We start from the raw sequence: 25325 nt of genomic DNA, 5'->3' as shown, positions 1-25325 counted from the left end.
TGCTGTTGGTAACAGCATCCGTTGGTCCCACTGTATAGAATCTAAAAAATCTCTGAGCCCATAGTTGCCTTTACAAAAGCAAAAATCCTTCCCTTTAACTGAAATATAACCAAACTGTTGTCTAGATGATCCTGCAGTGCTTCTTTAACCAGTGACTCCCTTAATTTCCTAGAAACAGAAGTTAAACTAATAGGTCTGTAATTACTTGTGTCACCCCTTTGATTCTCCATTGTGAACTGGCGTCACATTTGTACATCTCCAGTCCTTGGTACCTCCTCTGAGTTCAAGGAAGCTCTCAAAATTATGGCTAAGGGTTTGCTATTTCCTCTGCTGCCTCCTTTAATATAACTGGATAGATCCCATTCACTCCAGGTGCCTTTTTTTATGTTTATCTTCAACAATTTCTCCTCCACTTTGCTCTCAGTTATTAAACAATCATTTAACTAACTACCATAGTTTAATACACCTTTAGTATTCCCCTCCCTGAATAACTCCTCATGTGTAAATGTTTGTTTGTTTGTTTGTTTGTTATTTGGTTTTTAGGAGCATTAGCAACTAAGGCCATATTGCTCCGGGATATGCGGTGGTCATTCCCTGACCTTTCCGCATCCTCTGTATTTGGTGGTGACGGGCTCGAACCCCGGTCTAATCAAGAAGCGTGTGCTACGCACTGCTGCTCCTTCCCACCTGGCTACGGAGGCGCCTATGTGTAAATGTAGATGCAAAATACTCATTCAGTTTGTTAGCTACCTGAGGGATCATCAACAGTTGAACTATGGATACCAAGTGGGCCAATCTGATTCATCCCCTTCCTTCTAGAGTTTACATAAATAAAGGGTGAAGGTAAAGAAAGCCAACATGAGAATGACGAGAAATGTCGGATAGCATGTGGAAAATTAGTTTTCCGATAGGGCACACTAGCACTGCTTGCTCCGTAAACAGACAGTAGGCGTTATCGGTCTGGAGCAAAGTTGAGAACGATATATTGATTGACAGGTAGGCATGGTAAATGATGTGCTGATTGGTGCACGAAGACAACACACGATAACATTGGTTTAGTAGCACTCAGCAATAATGGTAACATAGAGTAAAAAAATATGTGGAGGTCCTAAAGTCAAGAAACTTTATTAGACAGTTGGACAGACAACTTGAGTAGTCGAGACACGCTAATTTTCGTAAAATCGCACCAATGCTAATAATTTATTGTAATTTTTCCTTGTAGAGGATCTGCGATCTCATTATGGATTTTTTAGGGCAAGTGACCCCACTAATGGTAACTTGTCCTAATGAATGCTTTCCACATAATGGTGAAAAAAGGTCAGGTTACCTCCACTTGAATTGCATGGAGCTTGAACCCCTCCCGAAGTGGAGGGGGTAATCTAACCTTTTTTCTTTAGAATCATAGTCATATTTAGAAATACATTCATAAAAAAATAAATTTTTTTATGAATGTAGTTTCTTGTTCAATAATATGCCCTAATGGTGAAAAAAGGTTAGGTTACCTGCACTTGAATAAAATGGAAGCGTGAACCCCTCCAGAAATGGAAGGGGTAACCTAACCGTTTTTCTTTAGAATCTTGGGTGGACTAGCGCATAAACTGTTTATTAATAATATATTAATTTTTTATTACTGTACTTTTATTTTTAAAGACACTCGTGCGGATACACACGTATCATAACATCAATCAACAGCCCAATAGCTATTCACTATATATATATATATATATATATATATATATATCAAACAATGAAAATCATTTCATCATTTACCACGCCTACCTGTCAATCAATACAGCCTTCTCGATACTGTAGTTTTTAGTGTTTTGCACCAACCTTGCGTAGAAATAAAAATAAAAACACCAAGGAAACTGAACTTTTGATAACTGTGTTTATAACAAATTACAATAACCTGTATTTACAATAAATTTAACTTTACAATAAACTATACATATGGATTATTAAAATCTGCTACATTACAATCAATAAAATGCATTAAAATATACTAGATTAAAAGCGATAAAAATCGTAGCTTTCAAAGGCTCCAGCCTTCTTCTTCAGCGGTGTTTTCTTGTTCTGCAGTACATCTTTAAATATCAGTAGGTTAATGGTACTCCTCACGTGTTTTCATTCACACGTGTTCCGTTCTCTTGCGTTGTGGAACCGGAAGTGGCTCGAGCGGAAGTCATACGGAACCGTTCATCCCTTCTGAGGATAGTGGTCTCAAAGATGGGATGAATCCGCGTACCTCTATCTCTATTAATGTTAATTGTAGAACAAATCCGCAAACTCTCGAGCCACTTACGGTCCCAGAACTTATGCGCCCGATCGGTGATGATAGCATCGTCCGGGGAGATCTGGTGTTGCTTCTCCCAAAAATGCTCGGCCACGGCGGACTTGCCATATTCCGCATTTCTTATTGCCTTAGTGTGTTCCCCCAGACGATCTTTAAGACGGCGTTTTGTTTCCCCTACATAACATTCCCCACAATCCGGGCATCTAATGCTATATACGACCCCACTTGTGTTCTCTTTTTGAATGGGGTCTTTAACCTGAGACACGATTGTGTGCAGCCTCCGCCCTGGAAGCTGCACACAACGTGTCTGGTACTTTCTTAGTATTCTAGCTATATGATCAGTCAAACCCGGATAGTAGGGAATGTATGCAGTGGCTATTGGTGTAAAAGGCTCGCCTCTCCTCTGATTTCCTTTAACATATTTCTCTATAATCCTCTGGGGGTAACCACATTTTGCAAGATCCGTCGTGACCCGTTCATACTCTAACTTTCTATCATCGGAGGTACTGCAATGTGATTTTGCTCTATCAACTAAAGTTCTTAGTTGATAGAGCAGGAGTGGTTAGTGTGGTAGCAGCTAAAGCAAAACAAATTTTGGACAGTTATAGACGGAGACAAATGGGGAAGTTTGACAAGCTTAGAGAACAAACCAAGCTTAGGGGCAATAGTGATAGCACCACCAAGGATTTTGTGGTGAATATGAGCAATAAACAATTAACTAAAGAGCAATTGGAGGTTCTAAATTTAGGACCGAAATTTGCCATGGTACTGCCCAGATTACCCGTTGCAGAAGTAGCAATGGGCGTGGAAAGGGCTATAAACAAACTTCCCGAAGCTACAGCTAATGAAGTTCGAGTAAAAGTAGCAGCGATCCTAAGTCAAGCTAAAGATGCCCCCTCCAATCTTAATGTGAAGCAAAAATTAGCGCTAAGAAGCCTTAAACAAGATGATAGCATCGTAGTCCTACCCGCGAACAAGGGCAGAGCAACTGTGGTTCTTGATAAGGAAGCATATAGAATTAAAGCGTTGGGTTTATTGGAAGATCAGATGACTTATAAAGTTATTCAGAAAAGTCCACTTCTTAGTTTGGAACGGCAAGTGAACAGAATGGTGCAGGGTTGGCTTAAGTCTAACAAAATTTCTAAGGAACAATATTGGATGTTGCACGTTACAGGTAGCCAAATGCCAAGATTTTATGGCTTGCCTAAAATTCACAAAGTAGATGTTCCACTTAGACCCATAGTCTCATTTATAGGCAGTCCAACCTATGCACTTTCTGGTTTCTTAGCCAAATTATTATCCCCATTAGTGGGACTTTCAGAATACAGTATTAAAGATAGTAAAGAATTTGTGCAGTTTATTAGAAGCCAACCCATAGAAGAGAATGAAATCATGATCTCTTTCGACATGAAATCGCTATTTACATGTATTCCGATTGAGCATGGGGTGTGGTGTGCACACATGACGTTACAGAGGGACACCACCCTAAATACTAGAACGCAGCTAAAGCTGGAGGATATTGAGAAAGGAATAGAGTTATGCCTCTCAAGCACCACTATGGTGTTTGACAATACTATGTATAAGCAGGTTAATGGTACAGCCATGGGCTCCCCCATTAGCGCAATTATAGCTAATTTAGCTATGGAGGAGCTCGAGGCCAGAATATTTAATGCTAGTATTCTCCCTATGCGCCCCTGGAAAAGGTATGTGGATGATACGTTTTCAATTATTCGGAAGGGGAGTGAAGATCAGGTGTTGAACATCTTAAATGACTTCTCCCCATTCATACAATTTACATCGGAGGTGGAAGAAGGAGGGGTTTTGCCGTTCCTAGATGTGTTGGTCTGTAGGGAAGATCGACAGCTAAAGACTAGGGTATATAAGAAGTCCATGTGTAAAGGGCAGTATTCGCATTACAGCTCAGCTCAGACCAACCATCATAGGAACAGTGTGATAAGAACTTTAGTTGATAGAGCAAAATCACATTGCAGTACCTCCGATGATAGAAAGTTAGAGTATGAATGGGTCACGACGGATCTTGCAAAATGTGGTTACCCCCAGAGGATTATAGAGAAATATGTTAAAGGAAATCAGAGGAGAGGCGAGCCTTTTACACCAATAGCCACTGCATACATTCCCTACTATCCGGGTTTGACTGATCATATAGCTAGAATACTAAGAAAGTACCAGACACGTTGTGTGCAGCTTCCAGGGCGGAGGCTGCACACAATCGTGTCTCAGGTTAAAGACCCCATTCAAAAAGAGAACACAAGTGGGGTCGTATATAGCATTAGATGCCCGGATTGTGGGGAATGTTATGTAGGGTAAACAAAACGCCGTCTTAAAGATCGTCTGGGGGAACACACTAAGGCAATAAGAAATGCGGAATATGGCAAGTCCGCCGTGGCCGAGCATTTTTGGGAGAAGCAACACCAGATCTCCCCGGACGATGCTATCATCACCGATCGGGCGCATAAGTTCTGGGACCGTAAGTGGCTCGAGAGTTTGCGGATTTGTTCTACAATTAACATTAATAGAGATAGAGGTACGCGGATTCATCCCATCTTTGAGACCACTATCCTCAGAAGGGATGAACGGTTCCGTACGACTTCCGCTCGAGCCACTTCCGGTTCCACAACGCAAGAGAACGGAACACATGTGAATGAAAACACGTGAGGAGTACCATTAACCTACTGATATTTAAAGATGTACTGCAGAACAAGAAAACACCGCTGAAGAAGAAGGCTGGAGCCTTTGAAAGCTACGATTTTTATCGCTTTTAATCTAGTATATTTTAATGCATTTTATTGATTGTAATGTAGCAGATTTTAATAATCCATATGTATAGTTTATTGTAAAGTTAAATTTATTGTAAATACAGGTTATTGTAATTTATTATAAACACAGTTATCAAAAGTTCAGTTTCCTTGGGTGTTTTTATTTTTATTTCTACGCAAGGTTGGTGCAAAACACTAAAAACTACAGTATGAATATACCCAACCTCAGAGGCCTGTTTGAAGAAGCCTTCTCGATTTCGGCTCAAGAACGATAAGACCTACGGTCCATTTACCGAGTGAGCAGCACTAGAGTCCAGTGTCAGGAAACTAATTTTACGCGTAAGTTATCCGACGTTTCTCGTCGTTCCCGTGTTGGGTTTCTTTACCATAACCAAATAAAGAACTCTTTGCTGTTTTTCTTTGAACCATCCACCAAAGATTTCTCGAAATCTGCCTTTGCCTGCCTAATCTGCTTTGTGACTTGATTACAGACCAGCTTATTTCTTCCATAGGCATCTGTATCACTTGTTAATTTATGTGTATCCCATGCATTTTTCTTCTCTGTCACATGTCTTATTAGTTCATCTAACATCCACTTGGGCCTAAACCTTGAACAATATTTCTTTTTTTATATGAAAAGCCTAGTAGCTTCCAAGATTAATTCTTTGAATGCTTCGCATTTTGAATTTGCTGTTGGTAACATCATCAGTTGTTCCCACTGTATAGAATCTAAAAAATCTCTGAGACCACTGTAGTTGCCTTTACAAAAGCAAAAACCCTTCCCTTTACTCTTCATGGTAGTTACACCTGAGTAAATCCCACTTCAGCACACTGTGATCACTGCCACCTAGTGGTTCCTTTATCTGCAGCTTCTTAATACATGAAGTATCACTATTGATAATCAGATGAAGAATATTACATCCTCTGGTTGTCTCCCGCACATGCTGCTGTAGAAAACAATCATCCATTAAATCCACAAAAGTCTTGCTAGTGTGTGAGCGACCAATCCACAAGTTCCATTCAATATCTGATAAAAATTAAAATCTCCCATTATAAGACAATCTGATTTTCTGGCCCACTCTATTTCTCTGTACAGCTGTTCATTATACTCTTCATGGTCATTTGGCCTATAGCTCACTCCTACTCACAATTTTGCTTGCGCAGTGCTTAGGTCACAACAAACTGGCTCAGCACTGCACTGTGCACCCATGTCAACTGGATGCACTTTCTTAGATTTTATGTTTCTTAACTAATAGCATAACCCTTCCAATCCTTCCTGTACATATTGTATTCCCTAAATTTCAATTCTGCATTCCTTATATCTGTGTGACACCATGTCTCTGATATCTCAACAATATCTGCCTTTGACATTTTGACCAGCTCCTCAAATTCATCAAATTTATTTACTACACTCCTAACATTTGTGTACACATAAGTATACATGCACCTGTTCTTATTCTTAGCTATCCTAACATAGCCCATGTATTTATAGGTAATTGTGATTCTATTAATCACAATTCTCCCCCAATAAATCCATCTTAGAATCTAACCTGACATTAATATACAGATATATACAGTAACCTATACAGATATATATAGTAACCTATTGGAATCAGGTATGAGTGACCGATTCCAATACTTTGCTAAATATCAGTAATGTTGTGTTAAATGGGAGCCATACGTGTTCAAAGCCGCTAAGAGGATTTTCTTATTTATTGATTTGAAATTATTGTTTTTCTAAAACTTTTGATTTAAATTTAGTAGTATAGCATTATTTTGTGTTTTTCGGATTAATCTGGTGTATTTATTCTTTACTCGGCCTTGTAATTGCATAAAAATATCGGTAAGGGTATCATATCCACGTGTTACAAGTTGCACTCCGCTGAACGAGAAGTTTTTTAGCCTTATTTAGCCGCTTTATTGACCAATTGATACATCAAATTATTTTCTATAAGTAGCTTATAGACCTAGTCAGGATCATCAGTTTATTCTGAATTGAGACAGTGAGATTTGGAAGTTAATTAATACTTAAGTGTCCGTAGATTTACCGTTCGTAACTTGCGCCATTGTTATACGATACAACGTTATATCCCAAACTAGATAGCGTTAGTATAGTATAGTATATAATATAATACTGTCAATAAATCAGCAAAATATACTAATTTTGTTAAACTTCATTGTCAATTAAATTGTACTTTTAACTAAATACATATAACGACTTAGATTACAAACGAAACATAAGTAATTAATACATAACTTGATATGGAAGTTATATAAACAGAACTTGTAGATAATATTTTATACTGAAAAATATATATAGTGTTATAACTGTGTTGGGATACAAGTTTAGGGTTATAATTTTGTACTGAAATTTAAATTTTATTGAAATTAAATCGAAATCATGACTCAGACCAGAGCAGTTAAGCAAGCAAATGGCTCAAGCTATGGCTGGGAGTGCTGTGGCTCAGGGGAGAACTGAGGGAGCCAGTTGCCCTCTGAATCACAGCCTTTTAAAATGCACTGCTTGCACAATGTTTGTGGAGCAATCAGATACGGGACATGATACTGCCATGGGGGATGTCTTTCTATGTGTGTGCGATGCAAGGAGTCTATCGAAATCAGGTGATAACTCAGTGTTGTTATGGGCCTATATGAGAGCTTGAAGGACAAGGTGGATGCCCTCGAAGGATCTAAATTGAGGGGCCCATCAAGCTCTCAGCTGCCTACATCAACGCCAGAGCTTGCACTTGGTCATCACGTAACACAGCGGCAACCCCAAGGCAGAATGCGCTGGTCCCACAGGAACTAGTAGTTGTTGGTGACTCTATTGTCAGGGTAGACGGGGAGCATGCTTCGTAAACGGGATAGGTGGAACAGGACCAGGGTATCTCTGCCAGGGGAAAAGGTTGATGACTTTGTAGAGCGGATATCATCTTTTAAGGGCACAGAAGGTGATATAGTTGTATACGTTGGCACTAATGATATTAAGAGTAGGAGACCGGCAGAATTACTTAACAAGTACAGGTCACTGTTGAAAAAAAGCAGTGAATTAGGGTTGAATTTGAGCGTCTGCAATTCTGCCCAGACACGATAAGAGGGAGTGTATGATGAGAGCCTTGTCAATCAATTCGGCCCTGGAAAGACTGTGCAAGGCTCATGGGGTAGAATTTTTTTCAGCCTAGTCTGTACTTGTTAACAGAAATGACTGCTTCTACAGGGATGGGATACACTTAAATAGAAAGGGTGCAAGAATATTTGCTGATGCTATCGAGACAGTGTTAGGTAGGTCGGAAAACTGCTAGCTTGGGGGGATACAAGCACTAATAGATTAACAGTAGCCACTGGCAGAGGTGAAAGTGATTCTTGCACTGCTTCTATTGGAATGAGAAAAAGCCGGGAAAACAAGATGCAGGATATTTCAGAGACTTCCTGGGAGTCATTGTGGTACAAGTAAACATATGGGTTGTGTTAGGGTAGCTAAGAAAAAGAACAGGTGCATGTATACTTGCGTGTACACCAATGCTAGGAGTTTGGTAAATAAATTTGATGAATTTGAGGTATTGCTCAAAGCATCAAAGGCGGATATTGTTGGGATATCACAGACGTGGTGTCACACAGACATAAGGAATGCAGAACTGGAATTTTGGGAGTACAATGTGTACAGAAAGGATAGACAATATAGGAATGGAGCAGGGGTTATGCTATTAGTTAAGAAACACATAAAATCCAAGGGAGTGAAGTTAGTCGACATCGCTGGACAGTGCAGTGTCGAGTCAGTTTGGTGTGACATAAGCATTGGGAGATCAAAATTGAGAGTAGGATTGTGGTATGGGCCTTTTTTTTTTTTTTTTTTTTTCTGGTGGTTGTTGGCGCATAGGCTGTGGCCATAATGCACCTCCCAAGGTTTTTGCAGTACTTTGATCGAAGCCCGAGGCGGGAATCAAACCAACCCGCGACCTTTGGGTTGCCAGGCAGGCACTTTACCCACCCAGCTAGCCCGGTCGGCGCTATAGGCCTAATGACTCTGATGAGTATAATAAGAAACTGTACAGGGAAATAGAGTGGGCCAGTAAATCAGAGAGTCTTATAATGGGGGATTTTAATTTCCCAGATATTGAGTGGAATTTGTGGGTTTGTCACTCACACACTAGCAAGGCTTTTGTGGATTTATTGGATGATTGTTTTATACATCAGCATGTTAGGGAGGAAACTAGAGAGAGCAATACTCTTGATTTGATTATCAGTAGTGATTCTTCATGCATTAAGAATCTGCAGATAAAGGAACCAATAGGTGGCAGTGATCACTGTGTGCTGAAGTGGGATTTACTCAAAGAGGTAACTACTATCAGGGGTAAATTGAAGGGTTATTGCTTTTGTAAAGGTGACTACGATGGTCTGAGACAGTATTTAAATTTTATACAGTGAGACCAACTGATGATGTTACCAACAGCAAATTCAAAATGGGAAGCATTCAAAGAACTTATCTTGGAAGCTATTAGGCTTTACATACCAAATAAGAAATATTGTTCAAGGTTTAGGCCTAAATCAATGTCAGATGAACTAATGAGACATGTGGCAGAGAAGAAAAATGCATGGGATACATATAAATTAACACGTGACACAGAAGCCTATGATAGATATAAGTTGATCTGTAACCAAGTTACAAAGAGGTTAGGCAGGCGAAGGCAGATTACGAGAAATCTTTGGCAAGGGATGCAAAGAAAAACAGCAAAGAGTTCTTTACTTATGTAAACTCTAGAAGGAAGGGGATGAATCAGATTGGTCCACTTGATATAGATGATTCAACTGTTGATGATCCTGCTCAGGTAGCTAACAAGCTAAATGAATATTTTGCATCGACATTCACACATGAGGAGTTATTCAGCAAGGGGAATGCCAGAGGTGTATTCAACTTTGGCAGTAAGCTAGATAATCTTGTAATAACTGAGAGTAAAGTGGAGGAGAAATTGTTGAAGATAAACACAAGAAAGGCACCTGGGGTGGATGGGATCAATCCAGTTATATTAAAGGAAGCAGCAAAGGAAGTAAGCAAACCCTTAGACTTAATTATGAGAGCTTCCTAGGACTCATGGGGAGATACCCATAGACTGGAGATGTGCAAATGTGACCCCAATTCACAAAGGAGGATCAAAGGCTGACACAAGTAATTATAGACCTGTGAGTTTAACTTCTGTTCCAGGGAAATTAATGCAGGCACTCGTTAAAGAAGCACTGCAGGATCATCTAGACAAGACTTCAGTTATAGCTCGGACACAGCATGGTTTTGTTAAGGGGAAGTCTTGCCTGACTAATTTGATTGGATACTATGATGCAGTCACAAAAGAACTGGATGCAGGGAATAACTTTAATATTACATACTTGGATCTAAGAAAGGCTTTTGATATTGTTGCACCATGGAAGACTGCTGCACAAATTGGAGCAGGGTGGCATTGGAGGCAAATTGCTGCTATGGATAAAGGGGGAGAAGACAGAGAGTGGTAATCAATGGACACTGCTCATCGTGGACTAATGTTATTAGTGGAGTTCCTCAGGGTTCAGTGTTGGGTCCATTACTGTTTTCTGTATTTATAAATAATACTGATGATGGTGTATCAAGCTTAATGTCCAAGTTTGCAGATGATACAAAAGTTGGCAGGATTAAGGACATTACTGATGCTATCATGCTGGAACAGGATCTGGAAAGGTTGGGTTGAGGGGTGGCAAATGAAGTTTAACATTGACAAATGTAAAGTACTACATATGGGAAACAGCAACCCAAGAGCAATGTATCAACTCTGTGGTACTACACTAACAGTGGTAGAGAATGAAAAGGACCTGGGGGTAATTGTGCAGGCAGATATGAAGTTCTCTGAGCAGTGCAGACGGCTGCAAGAGTAGCTCATTGTGTCTTGTCAATGATATACAGGAATTTTTCTAGCAGGGATAAGGAGGTGATTATTCCCTTGTATAAGGCAATGGTCAGGCCACACCTTGAGTACTGTATACAGGTCTGGAGGCCTCATTTCAAGAAGGATGTAGAGCTGCTGGAACGAGTACAGAGAAGGGCAACAAGGTTAGTGAATGGAACAAAGGGTTGCTCTTATGAAGAAAGGCTAAAGTTTTGCAAATTACAGTGTCTGCAGACTAGGCACCGGCGAGGTCATCTGATAGAGATGTATAGAGCCTTGAATGGTTTGAGCATGCTCAATGCTGATGGGATTCTTCCTCTTGCTCAGAATAATCACCTGAGAGGGCATAAATTCAAATTGAGGAAAGACAGATGTAGGATAGATGTGAGGAAATTTGCCTTTAGCCAGCGGGTGGTTGGTTGGTGGAACAGACTTCCATCCCTTGTTGTGGAAGTTGATAGCCTAAATAAATTTAAGGCTCAGCTGGACAGGTATTTTGAACGAACGGAGGGGTGAAGTGGAAGGTTTTTTTTTTTTTTTTTCTGGCTGAGGCTGCATAAGCTTGCTTTCTTGCATCATATGCCTCTACTAATGCTAATGCTAAAATGCTAAATGATAAGTGGACTAGGTTATTTCGATTTAATATTACTATTTAATGGAAAATAATGGAAGAAAGCAAGTTTATACAGTAGTAGAAAAAAGAAAATCACCACAATTCCCATATCACCTGTCCATCCCATGTAACAGTTTATTTGATTCCTCCTTGAATTTTTCCAACTAGCTACTTACCTAACACCAGATGGAGGTCTGTTCCAATAATCAACTAATGGCTTACTACTAAAAGTTTGTCTGGCTGAAGACAAACGTATTGCCAAGGTGACTCATTATGAGGCAGCAGTGTTATGCCCATAAATTACACTATAGTTTGAGAGGATGGCTTTCTGTTTGCAGGTTTAAAAATGTCAGGCAAAAATGTATGCAACTATCTAACATTGGATAACTCAGACCCATGAAAAGGCTCAATAAATAGTGAGTACCAGTGGTATGGCTTGACTCAAACCTTTCTAAAAGAGGAAAGGTTTGAGTTGCATTAAACTCAAACCTTTCCTGCTGATGGCAATAGGTACAGCCATTTCTGTATAATGTGTTACATGAAATACCATAACACATCTCCGCATTATGGTATTTCACGCATTAAAAACAATAGGAATTATGGGAAAAATAGGGATAGGGGCAGGGTACCAAAAAAAAAAAAAAAAAGTTTAGACACTCAATAAAATTGCTAACACAGGTTTAAACATCTTAAATATCTAATAAATAAATAAATATTACAGTAAATATAGCACTTTATTTTGACAAGAAATTAAGTTTGCTTGATTGATTGATATTTCTGTTCACTGACATTTTCTTTTTTCTTTTTTTTTTATTGTAAAATTTAAAACAGTAAAAAAGATGAGCAATTAATAATGATGAACACGGAATGCACTGACTGCACGAGTGAGACAAGTTCACGAAACAAAAAATAGGAATGAAGGGAAGATTCTGAAAATTATGTTTTTTATATGATTGAGGATTTCATGGAAGGGATAACACATTTCACCATAATAACATAGAAATCCACAGAATTTCAACTATTGGTATTATTGCAACTGCAGTTAGATTGAGTTTACCCATTTATAATTAGATCACACTAACAGAAAAGCCTAATAAACTGGGAATTGCAAATTGTTCTTATTGTTTTATGGTAGTGACCTCCAGAAATGTGCTCCTCTGCTCACGCTATGATGCCTCACAAAATTTCTGTTTGAACAGAAAAACACGAGCTCCTGAAAACACAAGTCGGCCTACAATATTGTGTGTTATCTTGCGAATACAGCGAATGACAACAGTGTGTCTTCGGCCAATACAACTACAGTAAATGGGAAATATAGTGCTCACACATTTGATGTTTGACATTTTTTAAGCTTTGTAAACTTGTATGTATTGCTGCGCAGGTTGCTACGTTCAGCTTGGTGCTGGGTTTTGAGTTCACCTGGTGTTACTTGCAGACGAAATCGCATATGAGCCAACGCAAAAATCACATTATACTCGCATTGTTCCCTAATATATCAGCCGCATTGGAGCAAATTTGTGTTACAAAATGCATGTTATAGCAGAACTGACTGTATTACCACTTTTTTGATTTGAAAAAGTACATTACTGCTTATTTTCATATTCTCAGCTCTTCTCTATCCAAAATTATTGATAGTGTCATGGGTTATGAACAATATACTTGTCTTTCATAATTCCTCATGTTTTGACCTGATTATGCAGCTAGTCATATAAAATAAGAAGACTGGGAACTATATTATATAAACTTTACTGCACCCATTCATTATTTAAAAAAAAAAACAAAACACCCTAACCAATGACTTGCAATTAGTATTATTATGTAGCCAGTCAACAAAGTGGGGAGAGGAAAAGAAGGGAATTATATATCTCTGATATTTTCATTAAGTATTTAAATTGAGATAAAGTATTCATATCAATGACTTATTACTAAAAGAAATTTTTATTCATTGAAAATCAGTAAACCAGAATAATTCTCTTTTAACAAAGTAAAAAAATGAAAGAATCATAAAAATTGAAGCCATACACTATAGCATATCAAACAGAGCAAACAAAACAACAACAAAAAAACTCAATAATACACTAATAAAGGCAGCACAGAGAAATGCAGAGCTTGAGAAAGCAGCCATAATATATGTGTGTGTACATGAGCATGTGCGTGCACACACACACACGCACACTAGAGTCAAATGGTACCTAACCTAACTTTTCTACACAGCTCCCTTCACTTTCACATACTTAATACACCACAAGATGTAATTATGTAGACTGTTTCACTAAATATCTTAAAATGCTTCTCTTTGCTCAACATGTTTCCCTTTATCTTAAGAGAAGGATCTGTTGGTGTGACAAAAATCCTGTGGGGGGGGACACCTCCACTCAAGACTAGCTAACTCAGCCATTTTAACGATGCAAGTTCCTTGAATCATCAACATGATTCAAATCTAAACTTTTTCAACAGATTGCACATGACATAGCTATTATATGGTCACAAAGGCTCAATTTTGGAAACACATGTAGCAGAAGTACAACTTCAATTTTCCATCATCATTTTCATGGAGGATGCAGAAGAAAAAGTTTACTCATCCCAAGCCAGATAAGCCCATGCTCTATACAAGCCTATACAAAGTTTGTTTACATTTTCATTCTACTGTATGTGTGTGTGTGTGTGTGTGTGTGTGTGTGTGTGTGTGTGTGTTTATATAGATGAACACACATACCCATATACACATGTGAATACACAATCAGTGCTCACAAAAAAGCCCTTAAACTTACTGATTTTGGAGCTTCCTTTGAGTATGAAGCATAAAAAAGAAAAAAAAAAAAAATCATCTAATTATGTGTATAAATAAAGTAATAATTTATTCAGTTTTCTAATATAATTCTTCCAATAATTAACAATATAATGCTATATCACTAATAATAAATAATGAATTTCTTTTTCAAATATGTATAATATTACAAACATAAAATTAATCACCCTGTTCAATTAAAGACCAAATATCCCAATAAGGAATTAAGAAATCTGAAAATTTTTCACTAATTCACATTTATTTTTAATGGAAAATTAATGAATTTTCAATTTAGGCTGTGAGCAACAACAAAAAACATTTTCTTATTGTTTCAATTAAATGAATATAAACAGACCCTTTAAGTATTATGAAACTATTTATGTTAATGGTTCCAGACAATTTATAACATAATATCAGACGAGGTATATGTGCACCTCATATACCTTGGACACACTTTGTGTGTCCTTTTGTCAATTTATTTCATTCACTGAAAAAAAAAGAAAAGAAAAAACAATTCTGTTTAAATTAAGGAAATGCCAATGCTAATAAAGTTATTTTTCTTTTGATTCATTGTCGCTTGCATTCATTCTTCCTCAGAATAGTTCTTTTGTCAGAAAGATAAATGAATAACTTCAAGTACAAGAAGATGTATTTTATTTTCAAAAAATTTTCAGTTGTAGATTCTTCTGTCAAGTATTGTTGATCATAATGAGAGGACCATGTCTTGAATTTTACTCAAGACGTAATGGAAATATGCATTTCCACATTTCCATTATGCATTTTGCATTCTATTTGTAAAAACTGTCTTAGCCATTTCCAGGCATTGATTTAATCTCTGCACCCATTGATGCGAATGCCACTGCTGAGTTATATAACTACAGAGAACATATACCCTTGTATATGTTCTCTGTAGTTATTTGCTTCATGTGTATCCCCCCTGTAAGCAGCTCTCGTAATAGATTTATTTATTTGGTTTTTTTTTTTTTTTTAGGAGCATTAGCAACTAAGGCCATATTGCTCCGGGATATGCGGTGGTCATTCCCTGACCTTTCCACATCCTCCGTATTTGGTGGTGACGGGCTCGAACCCGGGTCTAATCAAGAAACGTGTGCTATGCACTGCTGCTCCTTCCCACCTGGCTACAGAGGTGCCTCTCGTAATAGAGTAGAGACTTGACCCATCGTCTCAGACAATGGGTCAAGTGAAACCTTTCCATCATGACAGCATTTAGTGTATTTATTCAACGTGTTTAATTCACGTCCCCAATACCTTGCATTGCAATACTCGCAGTTGTAACACATATTTCCTATATGTTACAACTGTGACACATAGGAAATATGTGTCACAGTTGTAAAACACAGAAAACCTCTTCCACATTAATTACATAGGAAGTCTCTTCCACATTAATTACAGCTTGTTGATTATTCGCATCCAGTACTTCTATTTGATTAGTCCTGCAGCGTCTTCTCATTTCCAATCTTGCTTCTCTTTCTTCAAGTTTTCTTTCCGTCTTCATAGAGTCTCATTTCGGTCTCTTAGTCTATTAGATTTCTCTTCTAACGTTTCATTAGCAGCATTTCTTCTACACTTTCTCAAAGTTCTTAAATACTGTTCAGCCATTTCTGCACTTCTTAAAACTTAGAAAGGTTAGTACAAAAATTAATAAAGAATGCCTGGTATGGTAGTCATGTGAAGTGAACTGCATGAATGGGTGCTGGCAACAATTAGCAGTTGGAAAATTTGGGCAGCATACCTAGGTGTTTTATATATATAGACTGCTATTTGATCATCAACACTGTGTCTTATTTGACCTTGGTGGTGGTGGTCATTGATTTTTTTTTTTTATATACACAAGCACTATTTTGAAAATACACAGACTGGCAACATGCTTCGTTGCTATGGAAACGAGTGACGAGTTAGCAGTTTGGGAATGTTCCTCCACCTTTTCTTAGTTTGTGCAAGTGTATCACATAGTATTCATTTTTGTGGTCGTTATAACAGTTTATGTGACGTGTGTTTTATGATGGGGGGATGAGAAAGATATTTCGTTAATTATCAGACAAAGAATCGAGTTTTGAATTTTGTGTAAAGTCAGGCAAAAGTGGTCAGAATGCATTTGAGATGATACAAGAAGCATACAGTGAAGAAGCTTTGGGAAGAATGGCTGTATTTAAATGATGGAAGATTTTAAAATGCTTCCATTTTAAAGTGGTGGAAGACGAAAAAAAAAAAGCTTACGAGATGAACAAAGAGGGCATCCATCAACCTCAGTGAATAATGAAAACATCGAGGAAGCTGAAACATTATTGAAAGAAAATAGAAGTTTATCGATTCGTGATCTGGCAGTTCAGTTGAAATTTTTTTGTAGCAAGATGTCATGAAATTGTAAAGATGCACCTTAACATGTCACATGTTGCGCAAGATGGGTGATCTGCCTGCAGAACAAAAAAGAATGCCATGTTGAATTTTGTCAAGCTTTTATTGACAAGGTGGAAGAACAGCTCAACTTTTTGAATAAAATAATCATGTGACAAGTCCTGGATTAAAAATTTTGATCTAGAGTCCAAAGAGCAGTCAAGCATATGGAAACACCATCATTACTCGTATTATTATTATTAGTAAAGGCACATGATGCAAGAAAACAAGCTTATATAGCATCAGCCAAAAAAAAAAAAAAAAAAAAAAAATCTTCCAATTTCACCCATCCACTCGCTCTAAATGTTTGTCTAGTTTTGCCTTGAATCTATTTAAGCTATCAACCTCCACAATGACAGATGGAAGTTTGTTCCAGCAATCAACCACGCTGACTAAAGGAAAACTTCTGCACATCTATCCTACAACTGTCTTTCCTCAATTTGAATTTATGCCCAGGCATAAATTAAGAGGAACAATCTCATCAGCATTGAGCATGCTCAAACCATTCAAGGCTTTATACACCTCACTCAGATCACCTCGCAGGTTCCTAGTCTCCAGACACTAATTTGCAAAACTTAAGCCTTTCTTCGTAAGAGCAACCCTTTGTTCCATTCACTAACCTTGTTGCCCTTCTCTGCACTCGTTCCAGCAGCTCTACATCCTTCTTGAAATTAGGCCTCCAGACCTGTATACAGTACTCAAGGTGTGGACTGACCAATGCCTTATACAAGGGGATAATTACCTCCTTATCCCATGATCCACTATCTCCAAAAAAATTTTGAATTTTTTGGTTCATCAAAAAATTTGTTGTTGATTTTGATTTTTGACGCCCATGGAATAATACTGCAGCACTAGGCTCCTGAAAACAAATGGTAAATAGAGAAATTTATGCTAACACATTGTGAGTTCACCTCAAAGGAACAATTTGCAAAAAAAGACCGGAACTGCTTAATCAAGAATGGTTTATTCTTCAAGATAACTCTAGGCCACGTGTCACTCAACCAGCAATGCAAGCTTTAGCGAAAATTGGTGGTCAACCATTAGACCACCCTCCATATAGCCCAGACCTTGCATCATGCAATTTCTGGGCATTCCCGAGCCTCAAAAAAGAGTTGAGAGGTTTCTGGACATATCAGTCTTCTGTTGCTGAATTGGTAGTTCATTTTTTTTTTTTTACATAAATTGAACCGTGTAAAACACACTTCAGTCATGAAGAGAGTTAATAAATTGTAATTTCTCAAGAAAGAGGAATTTTTATACAAGGCCTATTTATAGTTAAGCGAGCCTGTCCCGTGCAACTTTTACCCATTACCTGCTGTTTACATATGAATAAATTCACCTACTGTGTATCCTAACAATTTTTTAAAAGAAATTATATAAAATTTAAATGGATAACTGGTTTTTTCCGCACATATGAGTAGTTCTCCTGCGATCATCGCATCCATAGAAATTGTTACCTCAGCTTCTCTGCTACTTCACCATGAATTTGATCACGTGACAACTGCCGCACACTTCGGCAGTTCTCCTGTGATCAATGCATCCGTAGAAACTGGTACCTTGGCATACAGTCGTTGTTTCCATGCTATTTTGCCATCATCACGTGCCACAAAGATGCATGGCAAATTGGTCACGTGGCAACTGATGCTCGCTTCAGCATGGCAGCAGTTTATGTGCTATCTTTGCATCCGTAGAAACTGGTACTCATTTGAAACTGATGTGTGCTTCTGTGCAATTGTGAGGGTGGGGGGAGGAATGGGTCACGTGACAGAGTAAACTGAACATGAGGAGTGGGAGGAGCGAAACTTGTAGATTACTGCAGTGATGTCATGCCTCCTCAGAACCAGATATACCAGCTTGTAAAGATTAACCGAAAAAAAAACAAACACAAATGAAGATGTTAAATCTGCCACATCCGCTATCCTGCAGCGCTTTTCAGAAGCTAGTGAACTACTGTAAAAAGTGTGAAGGATGTGATTTCAAAAAGGGGACCCATACCAACCTCTCAAGTGACTCAGAGCAATAATCTCAGTCCATGTATTTTCGGAACAGCCCTTGTATATATATACATAAGGACTAACTATTATTTGTGCATCTCTATCTCATAACCTGTAATTTGACAAGGAGTATAGTTTGTATTTTCATGTTGCTTATGCTCAGATACTGGATGGATAGATAATCACAGTTTCTCAAGGGATAAGACTTAAGTGCGGCATTTATTTTATATGTAAGCCCCACCCCCAAACTGGCTATATCAGTGGTACACACTGGCCCAAGGATGTGATTTCCCCCCCCCCACACACAACCAATTCAATTATTAAAACAAGTTTTTTTTTTTAGCTTTTAATTGCATTTCACTTACTGTAATACAAGAATTAGAGAATTTCTTTTCTTTTACTGAGTTAAAATCTCTTTCTGTCCCCTAATTTGTTTTCAAATTTTAAACGTAGTTTAAAAATTATCAGTTGTTATTTAGAAAAAAAATCAAAAAAAAAATAATTCTTCTGATAATTAAAAAAAATATATATATATATATTTATATATAATATAATATATATATATCTTATATCAGTCAAAAAAAAATATATATAATATAATATATATATATATTATATCAGTCAAAAAATATAGACACAAATCAATTTTTCTTTTCCAGCTGAAAAACTTAAGTGAACAAAATTTTAAATGTGTGCATGCACATATATTCCTCTTATTATATGTACAAATACTTCTAAAAAATTTTTAAAAATATACATAAATATTAGATAATTCTACACTTTAATTTTCACATTTTTAAAAAATTTTATTTCAAATCTGGTGAGTTTCATAACATGCAATACCTAGTTATTTTGCTTCCAACAGAGTAGTGTCCATCTGGAATGAATATTGTGAATGAGTATTGCATTTCCACATCTTTACTATGTGAAAACAGTAACAAAATCATTTAAAAACAACCGTGAACACTCCTGTGGTCACACAGAATATTGTGTAACCACTTGAAGTTAAGTAAAAAAACTGTGTGACCTGTGGTCAGAGAATTTCTTTACTTAACTTGTGGGAATGGACAGACAATTAACCTTGAACATTAAACAAAACATGGACTTTCAAACTTTAATAGAAAGTTAGTTCCCATGATGCTTTATGCAAATTGATAGTGTTATGCAAATGGTGGCACAGCACATTAGGTGCCTGCATTTAATTAATCTGCAAAAACCATAAGAAAACAAAATTCACAAATAACTGCAGTAAAAGTTTGATCATATTTAGGAGGCTGGAAATAATTTCAGAATTTTAATCATTAATTAGAAGTAGAAGGTAAGGCAGGAGTGCTATTTTTGAAAGACACCTGTTAGGTGCCACACCACCCTGTGTGATGTGCACCTAGCAGGTGTCTTTCAAAAATAACAAACACCATAACTGCCAATGGATACCTGACTATATTGGAAGGCAAATTGCTGTCAATCATTAGAGACCACTTCAACCTGCCAAGTAACTGCATCTTTCAGGATGACCCTGCTCCTTGTCATTGGGTGTAAAGTGTAAGTGGCACTTCTGTAGTTACTTTAGCTTCATTTCTGCATTAGAGGTTTGGACAGTAATGTGTTTACATTTGTTACAGGTGAAAAAACAGTTGGAAGAACAGCCCATTACAACTCTTAGCTGGCCAGGAAACAGCCCGGACCTGAATCCTATAGAGAACTGTTGGCATCATGTGGAATCTGCAGTTGCCAGAAAGAAACCAAAGACCCTTTGTGAACTTCAGGAAGCCATAATTCGTGTTTGGAATCATGAACTATAAGTTGATTGTCTTCTGAAATTGATCTTGTCAATGCCTCGACAGTGTGCTGCTGCGACCAGGGCCAGAGGTGGTTCAACTAAATATTAGTTTGCACCTAGTTCCGCTTCGCTACTCACTGCTGTTGGAGCACACCTGAATGATGGCCATATCAAAAGGTTTTCCTTTGAGTTTGACCAGCAGTATTCTGTCCGATAAAGCCCACCAACCTAACACGCTCTTAGACGTTGCCCTATCCAACAAAACCCAAACTCCTCTTTCATGTCCGTCTCCTCCCGAATAAATCATTCTTTGTTAACCTGTCTTGAAGTCTCCACTCTCTTTCGCCTGATCTCACATAACCCGAGTATGGTAATTTGTAATCGTTCCATTTCCTGTTTTACATTATCAAGTTTGTCACGTTGGAAAAGAGTCCTCACATTCCAAGTAGCCAATTTCAATGCGCGTGTGTTTTTCTTTCTGTTGCTGCTAGTTCTGCTTACAGTTTCTTGTTGACGATCTGGCACCACCTGCAGTCCATGGTTATCCATACCAAGCGAGGCATCTGCATCTGATGATACTGAGATCCCCTTCATGCTGTTGTCTTCCTTTCTTAAATTGTGCATGCCCATGACATTCTTGGCATTTTACAGCAGTGTTTTGCCATTGCCTTCTGCCGGGTGTGTTTACCAAGAACAGCAGCTCTCTTCCCAAAAGTTCCTCCGCTTGAAACAACTGCTGTCTTCTGAGGTCGTAGCTCATCTGCCTTCTTCCTCAGTTTACTAACTGTGGATTCCGCCATTGGCCATAGCTCTTTATCCTGAGCATGGGAGCCTGTAACCCTAGGCAGGGGTCCTGCAAGCTACTGACAGCCGGAGCCAGCTGAGCCCAGGTGGCTGCGGCTGTCTGTGGCTGTTTATTGGTTATCCACAGCTGATCTCCATATCTGAAGGTCGTTCCACTATCCGCCACTTGTGGACACACCTGGTAGCAGTATACTCTGCCTCGGTCCATTTATTTCTACAGGATGCAAAATAAGTTTCCACGATTTTTTTAAGTTTGCACCGGCCGGAAAAAACTTACGTAAAGTCAAATTTCTGTAAGTCGGGGAGTTCGCATATTGTATTGAGAAAGACAGAATGTGCAGATGTTTGTAAAATTGTATGTATCGATGTCTGGATTATATAAGTTGTGTGATGTGTGCTATTGCATTTTTGACTGAAATCCAGCTGGCTAGGTAAAATGCCTAAAGAGTAAACCCTCGATTTAATGGACTGGACAAATTAATAATAATACAGTAATGTACATATTAATCTCGACCATATTATATTTTTTAGGTTATACAAAACTGCTTTGTTATTAAAAATTAATAATAATTACCTATTTCCATTATTGTTTTGATAATTATCTACTTTTATTTTTATAATCAAATTCAGGAAATTGTTTTTTATTCTTTCTGAAAATGTGTTCAAATAGCTATTTTCCCAGATTACAGATAAGAGCAGGTGGTGACTTGCAAGCTGAACGTGACTTGGGACACTAAACTGCAGGTCTACTGACTCGTTTTGTTTCAATCTGCCTCAAGATATTGTGCAGTCAGGTTGTATACAGAGTGTTTCTGTGATTTCCAAATTGTGACTTTATTTATTAAATAATTTTTCAATCCTTACAATTTAAAATGGCATCCAGTGAAAAGAAAGTGCGTGAACTTAAATGTGGCACAGAAATTAGAGCAAGGCGTCTCAGTAGCATGTGTTTGTGAAATTTACGGCATAAAAAAAAAGCAAGCTGTTTCTGATATTCATAAATCAAAGGCCAAATTGCAACATTTTATATTTACGACAGAATATTACATATTCTTCATTATAATTTAATAATTTTATATTGTACAGTATTGTATATTGTATTAAAGCTTTTTTTTTTTACATTAAGAACAATGAAAAATGCCCCCCTCCCCCCAGGTTACATTCAATTTAACGGACTTTCGGCATTAATGGACACCCCCTTCTCCCCTATTAGTCCGTTAAATTGAGGGGTGTTGCAAACATGGATATTATGCCAAGTGTGTTTCTCTCTTATCAGCCTTATTCAAAATTATGATAACAACCTGTTTTATTCTTAATGTATATATAATCAAGAATCAGCATCAGCTTCTATATATATATATATATTATGTGAGGTAAAAGTTAGGCAAAAGTAATAAAAATAAATAGATATGGCTTATCTCTATTTTCCCTTCCCTGTTTGTTTATTTTATATTATTTTGCGTTTCGTTTCGCTCTGTATTATTGCCGTACTACTGGCTGATGTTTTTATTTTAAATATTATATTTATTTTAATTATAAGATATATATATATATATATAAATAAAGGTAACTATTTTTGTTTCTGTTCAATCCAACTATTTATTAAATGCTATATTTAATAAACAGTTGGAAGAAATACAATTAATATCAAGCTTCTCTTTTTCATTTTCATACAAATTAATTATCAACATTTAAAAAAATAATTATTACAGCACAGAATCTCAGCTAAGGTACAACAGATTGTATTTAGGAAAAAATAGTCTAAGATTTATATTACAGGCTTCCACTATTATTCTTCTTCTAAAACAAGAAATAATTACACTCTCTTTTTTCTTTTCTTTTTTTAATACAGTATTCACAATAGTACTGTCCGTGACGTTCCTTCTACAGCTATTAACAGGAATAAAAGGATTTATTTCTGCTACTGCTATAAAACTAGCATCTTTGGTGTGCAGGTGTCGTTGTGCATGTGATTCCCTAATTCCCTAATTATCCTTGGATCATAAGGATAACAAAGTTATCCTTATGATCCAAGAAAATCCACTACAAAACAAACCCTGTTGGTTGTTGGATTTTATTGGCGCATTACCAACTAAGGCTATAGTGCGCCAAAACCAAGTGATATATAAAAATTTAAATTTCACTGACCTAATTACTTAGGTCACCATGTCAAGATATAAAATAACAAAGGTATAAAATGTAGAAAAGATAAATCAATAAAGAAATAACAATAACATGTCAAGTTTAAATACAAGTAAAAACCTTTATTGATTTAAAATAGCTAAAAACAGCAGACACATTGTCATTGTCGGATAAAATCTGACTGAATGTATACGGCTCAGTCAGATGATTAAAAGCGGTAAAACGGATATTGCTAAAATCTGGACAGTCAATTAAAATGTGTCTGATTGATAAAATTGTGCCACAGGACTCACTCCACATAGGAGGATTATCTGCCCTCATTTTTTTCCTAAAAAGCCTGTGTGTATTTTATACTCCACAGTTTGTTCTTTTAATGGTAAATCAAATGAAATCACTTCAGCACTACTCTGTTGCTCTTGTAAATTTTGTTTAGGGTCATCACTATCCAACACAGCTGAAGCAGCTTCATTACACTGTTCTACTTGTGGTAGCTATGCATTCTGTGAAGTCCTGTGAACCACTGCAATGCATTCATTTCTGTTATCCTCTTACAGGTACCAATTTTCAGAATTGTGGCCTCTTGATACTCCACTGAAATTCTGAGAATCATATACTTCTATTCCTGAATTCTGTCTAAAAACTGCCTCTGACATTAGTCCTGGCAATATTATTAGCATTAGCAGAGGCATATAATGCAAGAAAGCAAGCTTATACAGCATCAGCCAAAAAAAAAAAAAAAAACCCCCTTCCCCTTTCACCCATCCATTCGCTCCAAATGTTTGTCTGGTTCTGCCTTGAATTTATTTAAGCAGTCCACTTCTACGACAGATTGAAGTTTGTTCCAGATATCAGCCACCTGATGGCTAAATGCAAATTTCCGCACATCTATTCTACAACTTTATCTCAATTTATGTCCCCTCAGGTGATTAATTTGGGCAAGAGGAAGAATCCCATCAGCATTGAGTTTGCTCAAACCATTCAAGGCTTTATACACCTCAATCAGATCCCCTTGCAGGTGCCTAGTCTCCAGACATTGTAATTACAAAACTTAGCCCTTTCTTCTTAAGAGCAACCCTTTGTTCCATTCACTAATCTTGTTGCCCTTCTCTGTACTCGTTCTAGCAGCTCTACATCCTTCCTAAAATGAGGCCTTCAGACCTGTAATACAGTACTCAAGGCATGGCCTGACCACTGCCTTATACAAGGGGATAATTCCCTCCTTATCCCTGCTAGAAAATTTTTTTTACACCATGGCTGAATATCAAAGGTCCATTCTTGAACCCCTGCTTTGGAATATCGTCCTTATTACTAAGAACAAGAGTTGGTTTATCAAACAATTTTCACAATATTTATCTTTAGCATATGCTGATGATCATGTTCTATTCTCTTTTAGGTAACTCTAGGCTTTCTTTGGAACAAAATGCTAACAATATTTTTAGTCTACTTCATAATTTGTCTGTTTTGAATAAATTAACAATTTGATTTTCTAAAATTTCCATAATTATTTTAAAAGGCTCCCCTTCTCCTACTCACATTCCTTATGTAAAACTTAATGGTTGTTCCATTCCTTTTGTCACAACTTATGAATTCCTTGGATTACTGATTGACAACAGACTTATTTTTCTTCCCAAATAACTAGAATCTCTAAGACTGACTGGGATCTAAATGATAAAACTCTTAAGAACCTTTTATCATGCTGTCGTCCTTCCAATAGTTACTTATCCTGTTGGAGCCTGATTCCATCAAGCCAGGCTCCTCACAGTACAATCCAAACTTGGATCTTTTCAGTGTATCTTTCTTCTTATAATTC

General features: G+C 37.3%; 1 protein-coding gene across 7 annotated transcripts in view; it reads right to left on the bottom strand.

The window, feature by feature from the left end:
• Window positions 1-25325, bottom strand: part of LOC150083093 (cytohesin-1-like) — a 491792-nt gene that overhangs the window by 162298 nt on the left and 304169 nt on the right. For 5 of the 7 annotated variants that reach the window (XM_090377032.1, XM_090377029.1, XM_090377033.1 and 2 more), the window contains exon 10: window positions 14364-14378. The exons of the other annotated variants lie outside the window; for them this stretch is intronic. In XM_090377032.1, coding sequence (XP_090233158.1) covers window positions 14364-14378 — 15 coding nt within the window. The remainder of the gene's footprint in view (window positions 1-14363; window positions 14379-25325) is intronic. 7 annotated transcript variants of the gene reach the window in all.

The sequence above is a fragment of the Mastigoproctus giganteus genome, chromosome 7 (assembly GCF_048544385.1).
Source record: "Mastigoproctus giganteus isolate SK-2022 chromosome 7, ASM4854438v1, whole genome shotgun sequence".
Taxonomy (NCBI): Eukaryota; Metazoa; Arthropoda; class Arachnida; order Uropygi; family Thelyphonidae; genus Mastigoproctus; species Mastigoproctus giganteus.
The sequence above is the reverse complement of the archived record's forward strand: the minus strand, read 5'-3'. Positions and strand labels throughout refer to the sequence as shown.